At 35.4% G+C, this 12,861-nt stretch overlaps 1 protein-coding gene across 1 annotated transcript in view; it reads right to left on the reverse strand.

Moving 5' to 3' along the window:
* Window positions 1-6,584: 6,584 nt before the first annotated feature.
* Window positions 6,585-12,861, reverse strand: part of ERCC6L2 (ERCC excision repair 6 like 2) — a 52,961-nt gene continuing 46,684 nt past the window's right edge. The window contains exons 18-19 of the mRNA XM_062513165.1: window positions 9,193-9,380; window positions 6,585-7,593 (exon numbers count right to left, since the gene is read on the reverse strand). Of these exons, the coding sequence (XP_062369149.1) occupies window positions 6,681-7,593; window positions 9,193-9,380 (1,101 nt within the window). The 3' untranslated portion in view covers window positions 6,585-6,680. The remainder of the gene's footprint in view (window positions 7,594-9,192; window positions 9,381-12,861) is intronic.

Genomic DNA, 12,861 nt, shown 5'->3' on the forward strand with positions numbered 1-12,861 from the left:
TCACAGACTTCCAATATGTTATGTTGCAATCCCACCAGGTTAAAAATTAAAGTTCCCTGCTACCAGGAAGAACAGACTCACTGATGCTTCCCAGAGATTTTTAAAAACCACTTCTCATCCCTGAAGGAATAAAACAATGAAAGATACACTTTTGTCTAGAAAGTGACATGCTTAAAGTACAGCATCTCAATTACAGAGGGTTTTATTGCTCACTCTGGGTCTTAAACACAGTATCTTCTAAGATGTTGGGATTTTAATGATGAAGAAAGCAAAATAAAAGTGCCTAGTTCTATTTTTTAAACTCCCATAAAATTTCTTAAGTAATTTCCTTACCAGGTTTTTTATTTTTAGAGACATCATCCTCAAGACTACCAGGCCACAAAGGTCACAAATGTCTCTTCTCATGGTAGAAGCAAAGATTTCATGCATGAGATCAAAAACTGTAATCATGCTCAACTTATTATCATAGCCTAAATACCTAACCATAAAGAGTAAATGCTGCAAAAAGGCCTAAACTTTTACCTTTCTTGGGCTAAGAGTGGCAGTTTTGTCATTGGATATCAGGGTCTCCAAATGCAATCAAGTCACATGTCTTTGGCTTTTTCAGTCACTAGTTAGGTTGTTCCTTTCACTGGCATTCATGAACATCAATATATAGAATGCTTGAACCAAAGCGTAAATTAAAACATTAAAAAAGCTCCCATCACTTTAAACAGATTTTCTCATTACTAAAGAGGAAAATTTATTAAATTCCTATTTTAACTTTTTCATTACATAAGCAATAGGAAGCAAAATTTTCACATTTAACTGGCTTCCTACTGCTTCTATTTCTTTTAGTGAAATGGAATTTACAAAGAGAATTGCTTAATACATCTCCAGAAATGTTTCAAGAGAAATACCACAGTTTAGTTCAAGCACATATTCCTAAACTGCAGTCTAAGAACAAAATAAGACTGCACATTCTTTTCTGTGCAGTTTACAAAGCATCAGAGTGGCACTGAATTCAGGTATTTCTGATGTGACAATTTTTCATTGGTAACCCATCTGCCTAAGGTTCATGAGTTTGACACAGAAGACTATCAAATGGCAAATTACTCAGTTACAACAATTTGTGAGAGCCACAAAATTCTAACCCACTAAATTATTCTATGTTCCCAAGGTTCAACCAGCAGTATGTCAAATATTAGGTAAAATATCTATTATTTCTTTTGCCTCAGGCATAAAATACTTATTTACATACAATCACAATTTCTTGTACTGTATACTTGAAGTTGATTACATTGTATAGATAATTTAAAATATAATTTTAATTTTGATATACACAGATCTGTACAGTAAATAATAAAAATACAGTATATAAGTACATATATATAAAATAAAAATTAATTTACCTCTAATGATTAGGGCACATAGTAAAGGAAATGTCCATTACAAGGAACATAAGTACCATTTCTTCCAAACAGTGCAGAGTGACACACCAGAAGCAGAACAGAATCTCAATATTTGACTAATGAGACAATACTTCTCAATATTCCCTCCAAGTGTGAGACTCTTAAATTAGAATTAGTGTATTTTAATTACAGCAATATATATAACCACAACTACAAAACAGTGAGGGTAGAGAGGCAAGAAGAGCACAAATGCCTCCAGTTATGCTATTACAGTATACGCATATCGAGGGACCAAGCCAAGCTAATCTCTGAGTCTGCCGTGGAGGTCAAGAGACAAAAGCATGAAAGAGACGTTTCAAGAAAAGCTTTCTCAGAGATAATTAAATTGCATTTCCAATCAGACCACAGTATGAATGTCTTCCTTGCCATAGAATTATAAACCAGAACTAGCAGAAACTGTCACAGAAGTTCCATCACAGAACCATGAGAGTCATGGAGAGGCAAGTGCTGATGACAGTTGTGCACATTTACTTCAAACAGCAAAAACAGACATATGGCATTTGTTTTTAAAGTAAGTGGCATAGAATGATTTTCAGGATGATAAGGGAGATCATGTTTACATGAGCATTCACATGATGAAAACAACTCAATACAAACAAAAGGGGAATAAAACCCCTCTAGGATAAACAGCTCTGTTGAAGAAAAAAACGGATTCACTGTGAGGTTAGCTCATATTTGTTTAGAATCTCAGCTATCTCCACTGATTAGTCATTGTCTTCACCAGGTACAGTGTTAGAGACTGAGAATGCTACTGTTGAATATACAAACAACATTCAGTCATTGTGACATGCTACAGACCAATGCAAATTGTAATGTAATTAAGCTGTCTTGTGTATTTTCAGAAAACAATGCTTTAGCGCAGTGGGCCTGTTTATGCTCCAGCTTGTGCAAGTTATGTGTACAGTATCAATTCAGTCATAGTGTGTGTTGACATAGACACTAGGTCAGGTTGTGGCCACCCAATTCCATCTCCTCAGCTCAGGCAAACTCAGAGAACAACTGAGACAATCTGCCCTCAAGTATCATACATATACATCATGCCCACATTCAATTACATTTTTTATTTTAGAGCACAATCTTTACTTGATCTTTGAAAAATAAATTCAGCTTTCTGATGCCAACTAAACAAAAGTTAGGATGCCAGGCAAACAACTCTGAAGCCCTCCAATCACCAGTTTAGATGTACTTTCTTCCTGTTCCAGAATTAGCTGTCAGAATCACATACAAGCCACAGACTCACAAGGACACTGCTGTGATCCACACATAATCTACAGGACAAGTGGCATGCCTCCTAAATGCTCTGAATCACTGCCTACCTCTCTCATCTGCAATCTAGACATCCAATTTCAGCAGCAGAAATTGCACCTCCTTAATCATCCCAAGCTAATTATCTACCTTTCAGGTAACCTCACAAGGAAAGTGGATTCTGACATGATAGCTGCTTAAGTGGTCACTACTCTTTTTTTGATAGAATGGACTAAGTCAAGACGTACTGAATCAGAGAATATGCAAACACAAGGCAAGAGAGTACTTGTAACAGTATTACATCATTTGTTGCATAAGCTGGAAGGCATGCAGCAAATAAAATATGCAGGACACTGCAGGAATGGAAAAATATGTAGCAGCAAAGGCAGTTAAATGCTTCCTTGGATGAAAATCCTCTCCTCCTTCTGCAGCTGAGATTTATAAGGAAGTAACTTAAGTCATATTTTTCTTATGTAGTAAGTGTATTATTGCCTTTGAATTATCCTGTGCTACATTGATTATGTTATTACCAATCACCCTTTCCTGTTCTTAATGCTGGTTTTTACTCACTGCGCTGAAGCCATGGCACTGTCATCAGTCTACTTTCTGGTGCTTGAAGTCATGACCTGCTGAAGCTAAGCAAATACATATTTTCCAACTGCCTTAATGTGTTGACAAATGTTTACATCCACATCCTGACTTTCTCAAACATATTCACTGCCTGAAATTATTCAGTCTCCCTCCCCCAGATGAAATATGGAATCTGTATGCCACATAGCTACTGCCAAATGCAGTTCTAAGTAGAGCCCCACCTTGCAAAACAACTTCTGATCCAAACCTCACTGCAAATCAGGCTCAGAACACACAGGCTTTAACTAGGTCTTGTATGGTAGTTGCTGGGATAGCTGTGTTTATTAGCATAAATAGGGCCAAATTTCTTACTATTTCACTGGCAACCTGGATTTTTTTTTTTCCAGTCAAAGAATTTCCATTGAAGGCACTATTGGAAATACTGGCACCACCTACAAGGTCAGGGACCCACAATCAGACCCATAGGAACTTCAGTGAGTAAAAAAACAAAGGAAGTGCAATAAAGAATAGTAAAACCTACCAAGTCATTTCCACATGGAAGCAATGTCACTCCATCTCCTGGATGACTTATATGCAGATCAGGTGACAACTGCCATGAAGCTATTTCCTTATGCCAGGAGGCTGTTAGAGTTTTCCTGTAGTCCATGCCTCCCTGCATGGAACCTGTATATGGAAGTATGAACTCCCCACTATTATTTTGTTTTTAAAGCCAAACAAAATCATAACCACAGGTTTCTAAGAAGACAAAATTGATCTCTTCAGTTCTAATATTTGAAGACTATGTCTTCAAAGACAGGTTAAAATTATTCCTTTTAAAATTTGCTCAGATTAATTTTTTAAATTTATACAGACATCTTCATGACAAAAATATTTTACAGACAGATCCCTAGGGCACTAAGTAGCAATGTTTATGGCTTAGGTGATATTTCTTTGTAAAATACATTAAATTTGCAGGAAGTTACAGAGTGACATAAATCTTCCTTCAAGACATGTTCCCACAGATCAATTCAATTGAATATAACAAATAGATTCCCACAAATATACTGTCAGTATTTGGCATAGATGTGAATAAAGCATGAACATCAATGGAAATTTTGACTTATGCATACCATCACCTTATAAGAGAAACATAATTGTCTGATTACTTCAGGAAAATGATAACAGCTTCATTCTTGAGAATCAAGAGAAATCTTACCTACCCCAATCAAATTTTGCCCTCTCTAGTACCTACTGATTCACACCATGACTGACAAACATGGTGCTAAGGTGACGCCTCCTTTCAGTAAACCAGTATCAGCTGAAATCAACCTGGTTATCTAGTCCCTCCCCCCTAGGCAGAGGTTATCAGTCCCTCCGTCTGGCCAAAAACAAGGACAGCTTAATCTATGCAACTTTTACCAGGCACTTTTCTCTCCTATTCTTGCATATGTCAGACACTGGCACTACACAACCTACTAACCCCCTACAGAGCCTTTCCCTATTAACTTCAATTATCTTTGGTGCAATTTAAGACACTTAACTCCTTTTTGCTGTAGACACAAAGGGGTTATTCCCTTCCTCTTTTTAAATGTATTTGATGACCATATTTTTTATTCCACCAAACTTTCTCTTTTTTACCTAATGAGCAGTTTGCCTCTCTAAGCATAAGAATGCTAATCTGTAAAGAAAATCGACATTGATGCCGCGAACAAAAGGCCTTAATTTATCTAGTATTTATTAACATCAATGAGGGTGTAGGTATTCCCTGGCTTAGGCTGACTTCCTTTAGCTGTACATAATTCAAATGTACCAATGACTAATGGTTTACAACTTCTTCTTTAACTTTCTTAGTTCATACTTTTTCTTTAAAAGCTGTTCCAATTGACAGTTATAACATTTGGTATAATGAAGTGGTAATAGCATAGATTTAGAGAAAGAAAAAGTTAAGGAACACATTAACCTTACTTATGTTAGCTATCTGCAAACCCCAAGGCTTTTATTACTTAACATTTATGTTAAATGCTCAGCTCCTTGTTTCAGGTAGTTAAGTCAGATTTCACAATCAGGATTTTAGATGGTTTCCACTTAAAATATGTGCACAATGGTTACCATAGCGACAGAGTGCAGTCTAAAACAGCTTCCCATGACCTAAAGTAGAAGCTGCTCCAGATCAAATTTAACCTTATTTTCCAGTGGGCAGTCTTCCAGACCGCAAAAACTACCACCATTCACAGACTGCTGCTGTGCAGGTTCAGCGTCCAGGGTTTTAAAATTTCATAACATTTACCCTTCACTTGAAACAATTTATTAAGTATACTCAATGTAAACCTGTATACTAATGGTTACAAAAATCAAAAATTAGACTTAAGGTTTCCAGAGCAACATGAAGCCCTAGTCTCTTCTAGTTATGTGTTATAAGGCACTCTTCACATGATCCCCTAGCACTGAAAAATGTGACAGACTACTTGGCAAATGAGATATGACACTGAGTATCTTACACTCTTCCAATCTGTGAAGAATAATTTTCATTTGGAAGTTTTATTACAACCAGCATTCCACATATAAGATGATAACCTGTCAAGATTAATTGAAATTCCTTACTACATATACCCTACATATGCACGTACACTGTACTGCATATTTCCAACGCGTATACTGTGCTGCATATTCCCCGACAAAGACATGACAGAACTCTATAAAAATAAAAAAGGGAGATGAAAATGCAATGAGATGAAATTTGACCCAATATCATTTAATAAGAAAGATCAAATTTAAACACTTGGTGGTTCTTCACATCAACCAAGCTCAGAAACACTTTTATAGGATACTATGAAGATTTCAAAGGTCCACAGCTTCAGAGACTGAGCAAAATCACAGAGGACAGAAATCTATCAAAAGCTATTAGACACAAAGTCATCATCCCTGTCTCAGGAAGTTCTCCAGACCCTAGCACCTCATAAAATATATTCAGTATCTGTCAAATCCTATTATCTCTAAATTGTGTTGAGATAACTGACAATGTCCAAATTTAAGTAAAGGGAAAAAAATTACTTAGTACTTCCATTGAGCCTAGGAATATAATCAGAACTAAAGCAAGCAAAGTGCACTCAGAAAATTCTAAAAAAGTTTAATATAATATCATTACATATCATAGATTACAATACACAGTACATATACATGACTATGCACGTATATACTGTACAATGCATATGTAATTGCATACATATTCACGCTTGTAAAATTTCATTCTGTATCACTATAAATATTAATTCACCATTTTACTTTTAATTTCATGGAATTAGCATGTTTTGTGGCATAACGCTGTCAAAGTTCAAATAAAATAGTTATAGTGAAAACTTACATTGAAAAATTTCATTTCACTACATTACAAAATCTAGCAGTGGATGGCTCATCTCAGTCATCTGCACTGTATTTTTTCCACAAAAAAGTTTCATTTCTTTTCCAAAGAGAACTTTCATGCACTTCTCTCTCTTCTGTCACTGTGGAATGAGGGGCTCTTTCACAAAGCTTCTCTATGACTGCTAGATCTGTGAGCTTTCTAAGGCTCTCTTCATTCTGTTCATTCAGCATATCCCAGAAATCTTTTGGTCTCCCCTTTGATTTTTCTGCTTGTCCTGAAGAGAATCTCCTTGGTGATCCTGTAGACCTATTTCCATCATTTCTGAATATTTCATCAAGAATAGAGGTATCTCCAAGTAAGTCGACAAAAGAATTTTTCTTGCAAATCTGAGCTTTTCTCTCTCCATTTTCTGACTGAGACATAGATTTTTTTGTTGGTAACTGTGTTCCTTCTGAGTCTTGCTGTCCTTCACAACTTTTTCTAGGCAGCACCTCAATTATTCCTGATTTACTGCTTAACGAGCCGGATGCCATAAAATCCTTGAAAGCCTGACTGTTTCGTCTTTGGGTATGTTGAGTCGCCACAGTTGGTGACTGCTTACATTTTGCATCAACAAACATATCTTGCAAGTGGGAGTCTCTGTGAAGCTGTTCTGCTTTTCCTTTACAGCTATCCTGGGTCTGTGCTTCTGCAGTTCCACTGAGAAATATGGACTTAGATCTCCCAAAATTAACAATGGATTTTCTTTTTCTGGAGTGTGTTGCACCCTGTTCTCTTTCCTCACAGTTATGTGAAGCTTCTGCTGGTATTTCAAGTGAGAAGAAAGGCTCCATCTCTGGATGCTTGGAAACATAGAATTCTTTCAACATCTTCTGCCTGGTTTCTGATGTAGCTTTTGCAATATGTTCTGCAAGGTCTTTCACGGATCCCATATTAAAGTGAGATACCATTTCCTCAAATTGTCTCCTGCAATTATCAAGAAGGAAAAATGTATTGTGCCAATACCCTTAAGTAGGGGGTGGGAGAAATAGGGAAGAAATGGTTGTTCCAAGTCCTTTTAAAAAAGACTTGCTAAATGAAAATTGGATAAATACATGCACAGGAGAAATTGTCCACATCATCCTACCAATTGAGTTATGAAATATTTGTTTCTGCTGAAGAGCCAAACTGTAATTAAAATACATCACTCTAGTTGAGTTAGCCCTAGTCTGAGGAAAGGGAACCTTACTGAAAAGCTGGAGAGGTAGGTTTACAACCCCTGGTGGAGAAAGGACATAAAACATGTCACCTTTCCTGTTATGAGGGCTCCAAAAAACACTAAGATTGAACCCTGTTTGCCTCAAAGAGTACTTTATTAGTTAGCTCCATTTATTTTTGTGAAACTGCTTGCACTCACCACACAATCTGCCCTACAATTACAACAAACTGAAGCACATAATCATCCTCATTCACTCCGTGGTACACCCACATACACTACGAAGTCTAACTGCATGGCAGGGGCTAACAGACAACCTGCTCAATGCTGAAGAGTGATTTGTTTAAGCTATTTTTTTAGGTATTTAGTAGATATAATTTTAGGATCTTGGAATAACAGCCTTGGTCATTTCACTGCCTTTGAAAATTGTACCGCAATAAATTTTTCATAACTAATTATGATTTTGAACATTTTTAGGATGAAGGGTTCTCCTTTACATGCCTCATAAATATCTATCATTTTCAGTGTCTATAATTATAGAAAGACACTACAATTATTGGCACTTCAACAATAACAGTATGGATAACTGAGGCCAGCTAGCTGAAATGACAGCTTCTGAATTCTTATAGGCATTACATAGATACCAATTTTCATACAGTAATTTACATGAAAATTGAAAATATATACCAAATACTTATTCTGTAGTTTTGCTTAGCTAGCTTCAGCTTTCCACTTTCTATTTCCACAAACCACTGGGCTGTTTTTATTGAACTTCCATCTACATAACAACGGAATTTAATATTCATATTAATAATACCAATCATTCAGGAAAAAAGAAAACAAGGAAACAAAAAATTGTTATCCCTCCAAAAATAACACTGGGGGAAAAGCCTTGAAGAGATTATCTAAAAATATCTAAAAATTCTGATTCCCATACTAAAAAAGAAACATGAAGCCCAGTTATCTTAACAGCCATACAATGCAAGGGATGAGATCTGGGCAAAATCAGTAGGCAGTCAGAAGCTAACATTGTAAAATGCCTCCTTTCTATACAGTTTAAACACTGCTTTGTAGTAGCCCATAATGCACATACTACAAACTCTCATGGTGATGACATCAACACACTTATGTAATATATGACCATTGAATCAACATGTTCAAGTAATTTGTGGATTCAATTCATTTTATTAATCAATTACAGTACTCAGAGAGTAGCGTGAGTCAAAGTTTCCCACTAGTTCCACTCCTGCCATAGAAAATAACAGTATTGCCTGAATAGGGTTGAAACAAAGACAAATGCAACTACTTTTACAAAGGAAAGTGTGTTTCAACCTTAGAATTTTATTTCCAACTCACCAAAACAGTCTCACCTGCGTATTCTTTTGGGTGTCTTTCCAATCAAGAAGGTGGTTGAACCTACTCTGTGTACTTTTTTGCTTCTCTGGGTCACAGGATGCGTAACATACAGATGATGTTGCTTACTGTTCATCAACATTTCTTGCCTTTCCTTAACAACTTTGTTCTCTGAAGTATTGTCTTCTGGGACTTCATATTTTTTCTAGTAAAAGGAGACATTGAAATAATAAGAATAGCTGTGCCTCTCATGTAACAATGCACTCAACTTCACCCAGTTCTGTCCCTTCTAACCTAGCATTACTGGATTGAACATTAGTATTGGGATTCAGAGCTGAAATGCAGACTCCCTACTCAGTCACAAACTTCCAGGGACATTGAAAGGAAGTCTTGGTTCTCTGACATCTTGAGCAAAAGTATGATCTTATTTAAACCTGAGTTATTTTTCTGAAATTCGCACAAATTCTCATCAAAATTTCCCCTTTGCCAAAACATAGCTGCTTAGTGACATCCTCAGTCTTCCTACTAACACTTCTATAAACATGAAATCACAAATTGCATTCACACCTTGTCATCTGCTGTTCAAAATCCGGTTTCAGATTTACACTGATTCTTCCCAGTGTTTTTCTACTTCATCCATGTCCATTTCCTTTATGTTCATGGACTGTTTTCAATGTTCTCGAGCTTTAGGGTCTCACATATGTTTTCACCCCACTACTTTGGTAAGTAATCTCAAACTAGCATACAGAGAGATATGTTAATATTTCAGAACCTACAGGCACAAATTTTTACTTTAAGACAAATATACAGCTCCAAAGATCAAAATTTAACTTCACCATTATGTTACTCTCCACAACACTGAAACCCCACCCCAATTAAGTTAAAACCCCTACTCTCCCAATAAGAGTATAATACTAATAACAAAATTAAGATTGAATTAGTAGATGTTACCTACATAAATAGCATAGCATAAATATTCTACAATTCTCTTGTTGATTCTGTATACATTTGTTAACTTTGATTTTTTTTTAACATATGTATGGCTAATACAGAATTTTACTTAGAAAATGCATTTTCAAAGTAGAAAGCAATCATAATTTTTAAAATATTATTTTTTATTGATTTTTTGCATGAAAAAAAACTCATATTCCAATCTCACTATGACAAGACTTGCAGATTTTTCACTCTGTTAGGAAATCAGGGCTGTATGAATTAATTCAAGAAAGTATAACTTGAACAGAATACAAGACTCACCATGTCAACTCCCGTCTTAAAGTTATGTTAAACTCCCATAAGTGTGCATCAATTTACCTCTCATTAAACAAAACCTAATCATAAGAGGCAGTAATACTTTGGTTTACACATCTGTTCAAACACAGAAGATTTTTAATATCTTTGGGAAAAAAGCCAAATGTTGTAAACACACCAAAAAGGTATAAAATTTTTTGTCTTTGCAGAGAACCACATTTAATGTTAGAAGTATTGCTAATTGCATATAAATGCACAAAAGGTAATATTTAGTTCTGGAAGCATAAAATTTTAAGTACACTGCACCACCCAAAAGATCAGCATCAAAATACCACTAAATACATACAAAGAGCATCTCTTTTTCTACTGAAATAAGTTGTTTAAAGGGGGGGGGCGGGGCAGGGGGGGGGGCTTTAAATCAAGGCAGAAAAAATTACTGTAAAAATATTTATAGCAAGAACTGCCGGAGCTAATTCCAGTGAAAGTCTGAAGCCATTGTGAGTTACTCCTGAAAGACTTCCCAGCTCCCCAGAGCAAAGGCAATTGATTATGATACCCAGTTAGACACACAACCTACTCTGCTGAACTGGCAAATGTTTTAGAAATCCCAACACCCAGTACCTAAATCCAGGAACTTATTTTTTTTTAAAATAAACATTTTTAATAAACCTAAAACACTTTGTTTTTTTTAGATGTCTCCATGTTTGTTAAAGGTCAAATCTGATATTTATTACTCTGAATGATGCAATGGATTACAGGGCGTATGTATAGGCAAAATCTGCAAAATGAAAATATCATTACTACTAAAAAAGTGAAAACTTCAGTCAATATTCCAGTACTGTCAACATTCTATACTATTTTGCTTTCTTTTGAATTTGATTTCCGGTATTGCCTTTGTAAATTAATTCCTCTCATGGCCAGTATATTTTAAATTATCTTTCAATATTTGCCCTCCCAATCACTCAAAATGAAAATTTCTTTTCAACAGCTTCCTATATTCTTCTGTTCCTCAAGCCCTTTTGCTGACACTCCACACAGTCCACACTCCTCACTTCTACATGAAATGCTGTGTTGAGTGTACAGTGCTGGTCATGTTCACGTGAATTATCACACTTAGCACATGCGTAAGAAACATCTCATAAAGCAAGACTGAAATCAAGACAACTTGATTCAGCTAGGAGCCTCTGACTCTTGTTCTTCTACAGGCACTAACATATTTAATCTGTTTATATTATTGAATGTCACACTCTGTATGACATTCAATACGTCATATTTGGATACTGTATGCTGGAATAAAAAAGGAAACAAATCTTTCACTGTATATTACAGTATACATTGTCTGCTGTATATTAAAAGAATATTGACAGAGAGAATGACAGCAAGCAGGAAAGTCTTTACTAAATATTTAAATACATTAAACACAATATGCCTTTGCAGTGTATGCTATAAAATTTCTATGGATAAGTGGAAAAGTTTCACTAAAACTTGATCAATGCTTGTTGGTCATCTGTTCATGTATGTTCATCTGTATTGAATTATCTCTAACGTCATTATACATTTCTGTTTTCACAAACTTGGACAGGAGGGGTAGGAGGTGCAACTAAATAATTACATTGACATCAAAGATAAAAAATTTTGATTGAGTTACTGAATGCAGTATTTTTACTACTTTATTAAACTTTGTGCACTTCCATTATGTCAAGAAAATCTTCACAGCAAGTTCAGAAGAAATGCACTCTTTAGTTACTTTTAAAGGCATCCATATAGGACAAATGCACATGGTTTAGTAGAAGGCAGTGGTTTTTCATTGAAAGAATGAGAAGAAGCTGCACTCCAGAAATATCACACTAAATGCAAAGAAAATGTTAATGAAAGTACAATAAAACAAAATTATGAAGAGCTATTGTGAACTATGGAAAAACCCACAAAATTGTAGCAAGTCCTTCCTGTCTTATCCTTGCCTTCTTCTCCTATTCCCCCTTGATCTACTACACTTACTCTTATATTTTGCAATGGGAAAGAAGATAATTAAGTAGTTGTGTGGAAGTATACGTTTTCTAAAATATTCAGAAAACACAGGGATTCTTACTACAACTAAAAAATACTTAAAAAGAAAGCATTTATTGACACCTTTCATGTTCCATTTAGTCTATGATGGTTTCAATCCCTTCTTCTTTTGTTATGTGCTTCTCTAACTCTTTGAAGTATATATCAAGTTTTGGGTACCAATAATCAGTTTTGATTTCTTTGAATTATATATTACCTAAGAGGATGCAGCAATCAAGAATATAGCAAAAATGCTAGAGTAAATGCTAGAGTACCTGAACATTTAGTGTCACAAAACCCATTTAAGGGTAACACTCTTCACAAAGAATGAACATAGGCATCAAGCAAAAATGTTACTATGCAGCTATAATATCTACTTCAAGATTCCATCT

Source organism: Cinclus cinclus, chromosome Z (assembly GCF_963662255.1).
Source record: "Cinclus cinclus chromosome Z, bCinCin1.1, whole genome shotgun sequence".
In the NCBI taxonomy this organism is placed as follows: Eukaryota; Metazoa; Chordata; class Aves; order Passeriformes; family Cinclidae; genus Cinclus; species Cinclus cinclus.